The 13553-nt window shown below is 41.1% G+C and overlaps 1 protein-coding gene across 2 annotated transcripts in view; it reads left to right on the forward strand.

Annotated features, from left to right (window-relative positions):
* The window catches only part of Scaper (S-phase cyclin A associated protein in the ER), a 424329-nt gene that overhangs the window by 346030 nt on the left and 64746 nt on the right, over positions 1-13553 (forward strand). For both annotated transcript variants that reach the window (XM_004660424.2, XM_004660425.2), the window contains exon 26: positions 2291-2523. In XM_004660424.2, coding sequence (XP_004660481.2) covers positions 2291-2523 — 233 coding nt within the window. The remainder of the gene's footprint in view (positions 1-2290; positions 2524-13553) is intronic.

Below are 13553 nucleotides of genomic sequence, written 5' to 3' on the forward strand. Positions count from 1 at the left end.
AGGGGGAAAAGTTATCACTGGGGCTGGAGAGATGGCTTAGCAGTTAAGACACTTACATGTGAAGCCTAGGGACCCAAGTTTGATTCCCCAGAATCCATGTAAGCCAGATGTACAAGCTGGCACAGGCATCTGGAGTTTGCTTGCAGTGGCTAGAGGCCTTGACATGCCCATTCACCTTCCTTCCCTCACCCTTTCACCTTCCCTCCCCCCCCCCCAGATAATACATAAATAAATAATATATTTTTTCCAAGGTAGGGTCTCACTCTAGCCCAGGCTCACCTGGAATTCACTCTGTAGTCTCAGGGAGGCCTTGAAGTCATGGCGATCCTCTTTACCTCTGCCTCCCAACTGCTGGGATTAAAGGTGTGCACCACCATACCCAGTTACAAAATATATTTTTAAAAAGTATCAGTGTATCCAAAAATTTGGACAAGCCAGGTGTGTTAGCACATGCCTTTAATCCCAGCACTTAGGAGGCTGAGATAGGAGGATCACCATGAGCTTAGGGCATCCTGAGACTATAGAGTGAGTTCCAGGTAAGCCTGGGCAAGAGTGAGACCTACCTAGATAAAACCAAGTAAAATTTGGACAAGAAAGTAACTTTAATAATCATCATGTATTAAATAATTTGTCTGTAAATATTGGTACTGCCACCATGGAAAATAACAATGAATATTACTTTGTAGTCAGTAGTGCTGTTTGCCAGATGTTTTCTTCTTCTTTTTCCAAATACATAATAGGATGACATTTTCCAGCTCCCTTGTGAGTGGTTGAAGTCTATGACTGTTTCTGGCCAATTGGTTGCTTGTGTTTATAAAGAGCCCCCTTTTGTATATAAGTGACTTTTTATTCCTCCTATCTGATAAAATGATGCAAGATCTGGTTCCCATGAAGTAAGTGCATTTGTGGAGTGTTAACAGTTCACCAAATTTATTCCCATTCTTCTTCTTTATTCTTCAGAGTTGTTCTAGGAGTTGGAATTGTTACAGAAACCAAAGAACTTGTCTCAAATTGTAGAGCTGCAGAGCAGAGCTCAAGCCTCGGTTTTGGCCCTGAGCCCAACTCTTAACAACCATGTCCTTTAAAGGGATGTCCAGCTTTCTGATATTGTGACATGATGTTACTAAGCATGTATTGGCCTGAATTCATAGCTGTCTTGGGATACACATGGTCCATGGGCTGAAAGTTGGACATGCTTGCACATTCATTATACACAAAGAGCAGATCATAATCCTGTTTGCTAGGAGAACTTTTTGTCAGTCTAATAAATTCAAATTTCATCCTAATAGAGAAATTTAGATTAGATATTTTTATGAGACAGACTGAGAGAGAGAAAGAGAATGTGGCATGTCAGGGCCTCCAGCCACTGCAATTGAACTTCAGGTGCATATGCCATCCTGTGCATATGTACAACCTTGAGCTTGCCTCGCCTTGTGCATCTGACTTACTGGGATCTGGAGAGTCAAACACGGTCCTTAGGCTTCCCAGGCAAGCACCTTGACCTCTAAGCCATCCCTCCAGCCCTAGATTAGGTATTTTGTGTGTGTGCATTGTATTGTGTGGTGTGTGGGTGTATGTACCTGTGTACATGCTGGTGTGGTTCCTGTGCGTTCACCTGTGATGGTTGGAGGAGAACAACAGATGTCCCCCCTCCATCACTTATCTGCATACTTTTATTTATGACAGAGCCTCTTACTGATTCCAGAGCTGAATGCATAGAGTGCCAGTGATTCTCCAGTCTTCTGTCCCATACGGAACTAGAGTGTGGATGTGTGTACCCATGTCCTGCAGCTTATATGGGTTCTGGAGATTCAACCTTGGACTCTCAGGCCTTCGTGCTTATTCAGGGACATACTTAACTACTGCGCTGTCTCTCCATCCCTAGATTAAGTATCTTAACAACTCCATCTAATAAGAAACAACGTTACGTTTGTTAATTTCTTTTTTCTTAGTGAACACAAAATTTAATATACTTTGTTTAGTACTAGCTCTGTGTCTAGACATGTGGTGTTTTGTGTCCATTAGCTCCATTAACCCTAGCAACCTATAGTGTAGGTGTTATTACTGTCTTTGTTTTATAGATGAGAAAACACAATAACCTGCCCGGGTCACTGGCCAGTAAAGACAAAGCTGAGATTTGATCTAGCCATCTGACCTCAGAACCAACATTCTTGAACACAGACAGTCCCTGATGGAACTTCAAAATTATTTATGATTCTAGAAATGTCCCAAATCATCTCTGTCCATTTTGGGTGGTTTTATTGAAGCACACTCCTGTTTTTTCTTTTAGGTTTATGTTCCAGATGAAAATAATGCTATTTTGGGAAGAAATACAAATAAACAGATTTTTGAAGGCTTGACAACTGGGCTTCTTAAAATCAGTTCTGTGGTTTTTGGCTGCCTGATTGCCAATCGACCAGATGAAAACAGCCAGCCAGCTACACCAAAAATATCAACACAGGAAATGAAAAACAAACCCTCTCAAGGTGATGCTTTTAACAGTCGAGTTCAAGACCTTATCAGGTAAAATGGCTAGAGTTCTTAAAACTTTATTCTTTGTTTAAACAATTATTCTGAAACAATTTAAGCCTTTGGGCCCACAAGATGGCAGTGGTTCTTGCAATGGTACACACAAATTTTTGGTAGAAAATACATCATATTCCTTAGAGAAGGAAAATTGCCTTAATGAAAAGCAACATAGTGCTCAGCTGCAGTTCTTGATACTAGATGTGTTGTATTGGGATAAGTAGTGTTGTCGCCTTTATGGCTTTCTTGATATCAACTCTTTCTAATTAAAGGAATATCAGAAATTCCCCTCAGCTTATCTCTGGTTATAAATTTAGTTCAGACTTAATATAACAATAATTTGCAATTTGTGGAGCACTTATTACATGTGAGGTACTATAGAGTCTTTGCAGCCCTGTTAGTATAAGGATTCTAATTTAGACTAAATGAGGAAATTGCTCAGAGAGGTTAAGTGCTTTGGCCAAGGTTATATAATAAATAAGTTAAAAAGTAGGGAGGAGAGCCGAGACTGGAACTCACATCTAGTTGGACTGCCAACATCTGTGTGCTTTCTACTACGTAAATGTGGCAATTTCTGACACCTGTTCAAGGTCAGCCCTGCTTCCTTCAAAGGTCTCCTTTGCTCCAGGGAAATTTACTCCTACTTTGGCATCTGAACTCTTTTCCCCTTGAGAATCTTGAATCAGGTAGAACATTTAATTTCCCAGCAGGGTTCCATCTGGTGTTAATCAGTTACCTGTTCCACCAGTCAGCAACTCTTCTGTGGTCTGTGCTGATCTCTGGCTCCCCAAATCCATGCAATTTGTTGCTCTCTGAAACTTATAGAAGGTTAATAGAGAAAAAGAGAATGCCCCCTCTACATCTGCTTCTTGCACAGTTCATAAATTTCCTCTGGCTCCTTGTACTGCTTTCTTGGGAATAGTTGTTTCGTTCAGTGTCTTCCTTCCCTTGATTACTTTGTTCACTTATCCCTTCCATCTGCCTGCCTGCCCCTCTTTTCCCAAGATATTTATGACCATGGAGCACCAGGCCCTTGGGGTCCACAACCATTTATCTTAGAGCACTTGACTTTTACCCTCATTGCCCTTTCTCTCGGTTGCTTGATCCCATTCAATTTCTCCATGTCCTTTTGGTCATGGTAGAACTTAGCCCTCTTGGCTGATAAATGTCACTGTGTCCCAGCATTCTCCCTCAGGCTGTCCTGTGATGCCGCAACCCTACATTTTTGTCACCCAGACAACTTAGCTACATGCCTCAACTGTGATGAGGCAGAAGGTCCAGCCTAATGCTTCAGAGTAATCTCAACAAGCCTTTGAGGAGAAAATACAAACATTTTTACACATGTTATTATAGTTGCTAAATCCTTCTTAAAGGAGGAAGATGTTGTGGCAGGAAAAAGGCAACAATGTTATTCTTCCAAACCAAATAACTTTTGTACCTTTAAAAAGCTGATGGACAAACACAGTATTTTAAGACAGATCTCTGTCATTTATAATTGGCTTAATGATGCCTGTGGTCCCAAATCATCTCTGTTCAGTTTTGGTTGTCTTACTGACACTCTTTGCTCTTGTCAGCCAGCTGTAGCACACAGAACCTATTTAATAATTTCCATATTTGTGTTCTCACCTTCCCAAATACAAGCCAACAGGGAAGCTCCCTGCACCCTCGTCTACCACATGGGCATTTTGGCCAGCTGTGAAGTTAAGTGAAAGGATTCCAGTCCAGCAGCGCGGAGCTGCTGTCTGCCAGTACTCTGAGGCAGAACTAGAGCAGACCTCGACATAGACCCCTTCCTCCTCACCTGGCTCAGACACACACGAACCTGTCTCTTTCAATGTTTAAATGCTGTATTTTATCAAATATATCAACATACACTAAAACAGAATTATAGGTACCCATATTCCAACAGAGTAACTGATAACATTTTTCGGTATCTTAGATTTGAATTTTTTTCTTATTGTTCATAAACCAAATGCTAAATCACCATGTTGGAATTAATGCACATCATTTCCATGCCTGGTGTGTGTGTGTATCCTTAGACAATATATTCTGTTTCTATTTTTATGATTTCTTGAACTTTATATAAATGGGGCTGAGGAGATAACTCAGTTGACAAAGTGCTTGGCTCACAGGTATAAGCACCTGAATTTGATCTCCAAGACCCAAGTATAAATGCTAGGCATTTGTAAAATATGTCCATACCTAATTTTAAAAGGCTGCTTAAATTAAAAAAAAAAAAAAGACAGGGGGAGAGAGGAAATGCCAAGCATGGTGGTAGGTATCTCTAATCCCAGGGTTTGGGAGTTGGATCCCTGGAGCTGACTGGCTGGCCAGTCTCGCATAATTGGTGAGCTCCAGGTGAATAAGAGACCCTGTCTTATAAAGGGGTTGACAGCATACCTCAGGAATTATATCTGAGGTTGTCCTTTGACCTCCACAACATAGACACCAGTATGCACCTACACATGTATGCCTACATGTATACAAACACACATGCACATACAGTAACATTTACACAAATACCGTGATAATATTTTGCTGATTACTCATTTGACACAATTTAACGTGTTTTAATATTTTTTCAAGATTTATTTGGATTTGGATAGATTTAGTTAATTCATTTGACCCCCCCCCAGAATTCTGTTTTATAAATTTGTGTCACTATCCATTTTCTACATGAGGAAAATTCCTTCTTTTTATTATTTTAAACAGTGACATAAAAAGTATCTTGTAGGGCCATAAGGCACTTGCCTATGAAACCTAAGGACCCAGGTTTGATTCTCCAGGACCTAGTTAAGCCAGATGCACAAGGTGGCACGTGTGTCTGGAGTTCTTTTGCAGTGGCTAAAGGTCCTGGCATGCTGATTGTCTCTCTATCTGCCTCTTTCTCTCTCTTCCTTTAAAAAAATTGTTTTAAAAGAAAGAAAAAAAGAGACATCTTCACTTATATAAGTGTTTCACAAGGTCATATATATAAAAGGAAAAATTATGGATAATATCACAAATGGCATATTCAGCCTTTACCAAACACCAAACTGTTCTCTGACATAATTGTATAATTTTCACTTTCCATCATCTAAAACTAGAAGTTGGGCTGGAGAGATGGCTCAGCAGTTAAGGCACTTACCTGCAAAGTCTAACGACCCAGGTTCAGTCTTCCTGTACCGAGGTAAAACCAGTTGCACAAAGTGGCACATGCATCTGGAGTTTGTTTGGAATGGTGAGAGGCCCTAACATGCCCATTTTCTCCCTGTCTCCTCTCTCCTCCCTCTCTCTCCTTGAAAATAATTAAGTAAAACTTAAAAAAAGAAAAGCTGGAAGGTCTCATTTTCCCTATCCTTGCCAGTGACTTGTCATTCTGAGAGGAGTACAGAAGTGTGTGGCTCTTGTCATCTTTTGCATTATAGTTATCACTAGTGAGGTTGAGCACTGTTGATCGGCCCTTGCGTCACTCAATTCATTTGTAGAAAACAGAAACCATTATGGCAAATGTAAGCCTTTAGAAATTACTGTGTCTTTACCTCGCCGAGCAGCGGAACTGTTCAGCGAGCAGCTTACTGTCTGTGTAGCAGGAAGTCACCACTGCTGCAGCTACTGTAGAACCCCACCACTGAAGCCGATTATGTCCTCCCCAAGTAGGTCCCTAAACTTCTCAACCTCCAGAACATGTCCATAAGAAAATCCTTTGCAAAGGGAAAAGTACATGAATGGCTACCATTCATTTTCACCTTATAAATTTAACTTTTGAAATTTTAAATAAACACATACAGCTAGTGGATATTTTACTGAACAACATATAACTCTGTATTCTTAATTTTTATAGTTTTAACAATTACTAAAAAGAAGTATTCAGAATCCCCAGCTGTGATGGGCATAGTAGCTATACCTATAATCCCAACCAAGAGGCAGACACAGAATGGTGAGTGGAAGGTCAGGCTGGGCTAAATAGCAAAATTTCATCTCAGAAGAAAGGGAAAAATGCCAAACTGAGATTGTAGCTTTATCTCCACTCAATTCATCATCAGCTTTTATTTTATACTTTGTAAAGATTATGCTGTAGAATGATTATGTCTTGCAAATTGGATGGTCATATTTATCATTCTTTGTGTTAAATACTCCTTCCCCCCCGCCCCCAGGTAGGGTTTCACAGCCCAGGCTGACCTAGAAATCACTATGTGGTCTCAGGCTGTCCTCAAACTCACAACAATCCTCTTAGCTCTGCCTCTGCCTTGACCTCACAGCAGTCCTCCTACCTCCATCTCTGGAGTGCTGGGATTAAAGGTGTGCACCCCATGCCCAGCCACTCCCTGCTTTTGAGTTTGCTTTGATATGTATGTGTCATAGGTAGTTTGTTACATTTACTGCTTGAATAGTGGATTTTGTTCTATCCTTGACAGATATTTTTTTCTTTAAAAACCTTAAAGGTGCTTTTCCATTGTCCTCTGGCTTCCATCACTTCTTAAAGAAATCAACTTTTCTCATATCATTTTTTACCTATAGACAATGTGTCTTTTACCTTTTTATCCATTGCTTTCAAGATTTTCTCTTTCTACTGGCTAAGGCACTTGCCTACAAAGCCAAAGGACCCAGGTTTGATTCCCCAGTACTTACATAAGCCAGATGTGGCACAGGTATCTGGAGTTTGTTTGCAATGGCTGGAGGTTCTGGTATACCCAACCTCTCTTTCTTTATCTGCCTTTCTCTCTCTCTCTCTCTCTTTAATAAATAAAATTAATAAATTTTAAAAAAAAGATTTTCTCTTTCTCTTTGCACTTCAGCAACTTGACAATGACATGCTTCCATGTAAACCCTTACCTATTCTGCTTGAAGTTGAGCTTCTTAAATCTGTAACTTGATGTCTTTTTACCTGAACCGAAATCTGTCTTAAGAAATCCCTTTCTGCAAAGAAAACTTCAGGAACAAGTGGGTTTTCTTATAAATTGTGTGAAATATTTAAGGGAGAAATAATACTAGTTGCATGCAGAATGTTCTCAAAGAAGAAGGGGGATGCGTGCCACTTTTTATAAAAGAAAAGGAGGGAGGGAGGGAGAATCAGTGTGCCAGAGCCTTAGCCACTGCAGATGAACTCCAGATGTATGTACCACCTCATGCATCTGGCTTATGTGGGTTTTCTGGGGAGTCAAACCTGAGTTTTTGGGCTTTGCAGGCAAGCACCTTAACTGCTAAGCCATCTCTTCAGCCCTGCTACTTTAAAAAAAAAAAATTATTTATCCATTTTGAGAGAGAAAAAGAGAGGGGGACAGATACAGAGAGAATGGGCACACCAGAGCCTCTAGCCATTGCAAATGAGCTCCAGACACATGCGTCCCCTTGTGCACCTGGCTTACATGGGAGCTGGAAAATCAAACTTTGGTTTGGGTTTTGTAGGCAGATGCCAACCACTAAGCAATCCTCTAGCACCTGCTACTTTATGATAAACCCTAATAACAAAGCATGGCAATGCTCAAAAAATATACCTTATAAACATAGTGTAGAAGTCTTGACAAAATATTAGCAGTTTAATCCAGCATTTTGTTAGAGGCTAATGTGTCATGACCACATAAACTTTATTCTAAGAATGCAGCCTTATTAATTGATTGCCAGGAACCATTAAAGGTCAGAAATTTTCCCCTTCTGGCAATCTAACATGTGAATCTGCTACAGTTATATGGATGATAACAAAAGTCAGAAAGCCCCTAGATCAAAGACAAATGTTACTATTTTCAGAGAACAAAGAATTAGAGCTTTTCTCACTTAAGTCCCACAGGACCAACACAGGGAAGGCCCAAGTAGATGTTGCACATGCAATGGGTTTGAATCACAACTGGGAAAACCCCAACAGCTTAGGAAATCCCAGTCTTTTGGAATGGGCTGAAAATAGATCTGTTCAACCCTTTCCTAGGAGGACATTATTGTCTATTATACTGGACATCATGCAAAACTGTCCTTAGTTGGAAAGGAAGACAGCACCTCTATCTTCCAGTGCTTTCCCCATATAGGTATCTTGGAAAAGATAGTCTAGGCACATGGCCCTGTGTTCAGTCCCCACACAAGGGGGAAGATTAGTTCATCTTCTCATACGATATGCAGAAATCTGGCACCCACATCAAACAAATTCCTGGTGCTGATTCCCCCAAAATAGTGCTATATGATCATGTCAGCTGATATGTATTGTACAACATATCACCCATTCATGGGATTTGGAGAATTAATATTGGCTTAATGGCTGTACTACCCAAAATGATCTCCAGATTCAGTACAATACCACTGAGAGCCTATGGCACTAGAAAACAAATCCTAAAGCTCTTAAGACACAAAAAATCCAAAATAGGTAAAGTTCTCCTAAGCAAAAAGAACAAACTAGAAGTATCATAACACCCACTTTCAAGATGTGCTCTGAACCATAGTAACAAAGACATTTTTTTGAGGCAAGCCCAACAGACTGCCTTTTTCTTTAGTATGGGAGAGAGAGAAAGAGATGGAGATGGAAATGGCATAGAGATATGTAGACCTATGGAATAAGACCCAGAAAGCAATAACTTTGGTATGTTCCTACAGTGGAATGGTGACTAGCAAGAAAAAATATGGGATTATATCTCATCCACCAACATGCACAACTCTCTAAAGCATTGCGCTTACTAAAAGCCAGACACAAAGAGGACATTATGAGTAATTTCATTGCTGCACAAGTGGAAAGGACACTTTCTATGACATTAAAATTCATATGTTGCATGGGTTTCTCTAGTTTTCAAAATTTATTAAACTTAATGTTTAATGTATGTGTATTTCTTGTAATTTATATGTCAACATCAAGCCATCTATTGTAAGAAAGATCACTAAGATATTAGAGAAAAGACAAAGAGTATCATCATAAATGAGGCTGCTAAGAAGGTTAAAAAATGTCAAGGAGAGCCGGGCACAGTGGCACATGCCCTTGATCCCAGCACGTGGGAGGCAGAGGTAGGAGGATCGCCATGAGTTCGAGGTCACTCTGAGACTACATAGTGAATTCCAGGTCAGCCTGAGCCAGAGTGAGACCCTACCTCAAAAAAACAGAAAAAAAAAGTTAAGGATAGACAATAGAATTAAAATACAGAATAATTGGCTTGTCCAAATAAGCAAACAGGAGAAAATCATGTGGGTGGGGAACAGAAGACTTCTATAGCCAAGAAAAATATGTTAACCACGTATGAAGGCACCAGTACCCCTGTATAATGGCATCAGCCCTATCTCAAAGACAAGGAGTCTGGGACTCATATAGAGCAGGCCACTTTCCTAAGATCACACGGAGCCATATGTGGTTGCTCACACCTTTAATCCTAGCATTTGGGATCCTGAGGTAGGAGGAGTCAGCCTCAGTAGGCTTCACATTGAATTCCAGGTCAGACTCAGGTTGGGCTAGAGTGAGACCTTGCCTCAAAATAAAAGAATCAAAAACTAAAAATAGGGCTGGAGAGATGTGTTAGTGGTTAAGGCACTTGCCTGCAAAGCCTAAGGACTCATGTTCAACTCTCCAGGTCCCATGTAAGCCAGATGCACAGCAACACAAGCGCACAAGGCCATACATGTGCACAAGGTGGCACACACATCTGGAGTTTGGTTGTAGTGGCTAGAGGCCCTGGTGCACAAATTCTCTTCAAGAAAAATAAAAAGCACTCTTTTGGGGTTACCTCAAAAAAAAGTACTCAGTAATCTAAGATCACAGTAATACAGCTTTAAAGAATGACCTTGACCAAACTGTAGCAGCTGCAATTGGAGAAGAGCAAGAAAGATTACAGCATAGCAATTATATGCCAGCCTCTACCTCAGCAGATCCTTAAAGTTAGTATTAGTGCAATCTTTAAGAATAACCAAGCCAGGCACAGTGGCGCACGCCTTCAATCCCAGCACTCAGGAGGCAGAAGTAGGAGGATCACCATGAGTTCGAGGCCACCCTGAGACTACATAGTGAATTCAAGGTCAGCCTGGGCTAGAGTGAGACCCTACCTCGTAAAAAAAAAAAAAAATGAATAACTGAAGAGGGCTGGAGAGATGGCTTAGCAGTTAAGGTGCTTGCCTTCAAAGTCAAAGAAACTAGGTTTGATTCCCCAGGACCCACGTAAGCCAGATGTAAAAGGTAACACATGTGTCTGAGTTCATTTGCAGGGCTGGAGGCCATGGTGTGCCCATTTGTCTGCTTTCTCTCTTTCGCAAATAAATAAATAAAATACTAAAACTAAAGAAATAAAGGCTTGTTTATTAATAGTCACTCTAAAATTCCTACATCATGAAATCTAGAAATGAACTCTGAAAATATAGTCCTAATAACTTGAATCGCAATGAGATGTTGGTTATTCACTTAGACAAGAGTGTTAGGCAATTTTAGAAGAGCTAATGAGGTGTTTTGTTTTCTGTACATACTAATGTAGGATTCAGGGGAAATACTCTTAAAGCAGAATTTCAGGAAGTTCAGAAAAGCAGGCTTGAAGATAGAATTGGGAGTTTTTTTTAATGTATCAAGGAGAATTGAAACCATGAAAATACATGAATTTACTCACCCTATTTCAAGAATGGAACCCTGATAAATAGCATTTTAACTGGTGTGGGAACAGATAGTTAGACAAGGGTAGATGAAGAAGAAGAAATAACACTTCTTTCAAAGTTTACAGGTTTGACTAGATTATAGATAGAACTTAAGAGAAGGAAGACAACTTATGCTCAGAGATGTGAGTGGGGCTCCCAGAATTGGGGGAGCCTAAAACTTAAATGAAGGAAAGAATGTAGAGCTCCTGCCCAAGGAGGCAAGAGAGGCTTTGCGAAGCCCACCTAGAGAGCTGGAAAAAGGCGAGATACAGGGAGCTCCTGCTCATGAGGAGGCAGGAGCAGGGAAAGCCAGCGCACAGGAGTGCCTTCCCATGAGAAGGCAAGAACAGGGTAAGACACCAAAGCTCTACTCTTTTAGATGTCCCTTCATACATAAAACACAGGCTCGCACACACGGGCATACAGCCCAACATATTCCTTCCCAGTCTGTTAATTCGAGTAGTAGAAAGCTGGCAAGAAACTTGTTTTAGATTCAAATGATAAAGCCAGTGGAGAGGCCCATTTAATTCAGACTGCTCTCTTAATACTACTAGCAGCATGTTTCCCAGGATGCTCTTCCAAGATCAAGAGCTTTTCTTCTTTGAGGATTTCTGTCCTGAATGTGAATTATCTCTACATTCTGATTTTGACCTGTTGTCCTTGATCCCAAATGCCATTAGAAGACTCTGCATTCTTTCTTCAAAACTATGAGGATAGCCCTGGTGGTTAATCTTGGTTGTCAGTTTAATAGGATTTAGAATTACCGTGGAAACTGTCTGTAAGAAATTTTCTAAATTTGGGTAATCGAGATGGGGGGAAGACTCATGCTAAATGTGTGCAGTGTCATTCCATGGCCTGGAGGTCCTGGCCTACATGAAAAGGAGGCTAGCTATGCACCGCTGTCTTCATTCTCTGCTTCCTGACTGTGGGAGTAATGTGAGCCGCTGCTTCATGCTGCCGCCGCCATGCCTCCCTGGCCACGGAGGGTTGTAACCTCAGACTCTTAAGTCAAAATAAACACTTCCTCTTTAAGTTGACTTATTCCTTTATTTATTTATTTATTTATTTACTTATTTGAGAGAGAGAAAGAGGCATATAGACAGAATGGGTTGCCAGGGCCTCCAGCAACTGCAAACAAACTAGCCACATGTGTCACCTTGTGCATCTGACTTACATGGGTCCTGGGGAATCGAACCTGGGTTCTTATGCTTCGCAGGTAAGCACCTTAACCACTAAGCCATCTCTCCAGCCCTAGTTTTTTTGGGTCAAGAATTTTGTTACAGCAATAAGAAAGGCAACTAAGAGAGAAAACTGAGGCTGAGAAGTGGACTGTTGCTATGAAAAACCTGACCATGGGCTGGAGAGATGGCTTAGCGGTTAAGCGCTTGCCTGTGAAGCCTAAGGACCCCGGTTCGAGGCTCGATTCCCCAGGTCCCACGTTAGCCAGATGCACAAGGGGGCGCACGCGTCTGGAGTTCGTTTGCAGAGGCTGGAAGCCCTGGCGCGCCCATTCTCTCTCTCTTCCTCTATCTGTCTTTCTCTCTGTGTCTGTCGCTCTCAAATAAATAAAAAAATAATAATAATAAACCTACTACTTGCATGTCTGTGTGTGTGTGTGTGTTTGTGTGTGCATGGACATAATGTATACAGTCACACATGCAAATAAATAAAACGTTTAAAAAAAAAAAAAGAAAAGAAAAACCTGACCATGTGGTTCATAAGCCTTTGAAATTGGTTTGCAGAAGGAATGTGGAAAAGTTTGGAACCTTGGGCTACAGAACCCTTCATACTGCTTGCAGAACTTCATGGATCATTCTGGATGGAGCATGGAAAACAAGAACATGAGAGAAAGATTGATAGTAGAGGACTGGCTCGCGAGGTTTAAGAAAGGGGAGCAAGGACACTTACCAGGAGCTGGGCTGGAAGCAGTTCATGTTATATATGGCAAGAAACTGGCCACATTGCGCCCATGTCCTGAGAATTGAAATGATGCTGAGCTCAAAAGTAATGGACTATTGTATTTGGCAGTAGAAATTCAGGACAGGATAGCATTCAGGCTGATGCTTAGAGAGCAACTACGATTGTTCAAGATCAGGACCATTGAAAAGAAACCTCTTTGTTGCCTCCCCCAGTAACTGACTGCCGCATCCACAACACATAACCCCACAGGGAATACCAGCCACCCCACTGAAGAGGGCCCCCTTAGAATGGGGACAGGGAGGAGGGAAAAGAAAGTACCACCACATGATGTATCCATACAAAATATGTTCTTAAATATAATAGCCAAAGGAGGGATAGGACTGCATACAATGCAATCTTCCAGATCCGGATCTTTGGAAGCAGCTTTATCCGCCACTAATGGAACTCCCCACCCTTGATCCGTGAGCTCGAAGTAAGTCCTTTCTTCCCCTAAACTCTGCCTGGTTTGGATGGTCATCCCAGCAGCACGAAACTGCGTACAGCTT

Source organism: Jaculus jaculus, chromosome 10, assembly GCF_020740685.1.
Source record: "Jaculus jaculus isolate mJacJac1 chromosome 10, mJacJac1.mat.Y.cur, whole genome shotgun sequence".
Lineage (NCBI taxonomy): Eukaryota > Metazoa > Chordata > Mammalia > Rodentia > Dipodidae > Jaculus > Jaculus jaculus.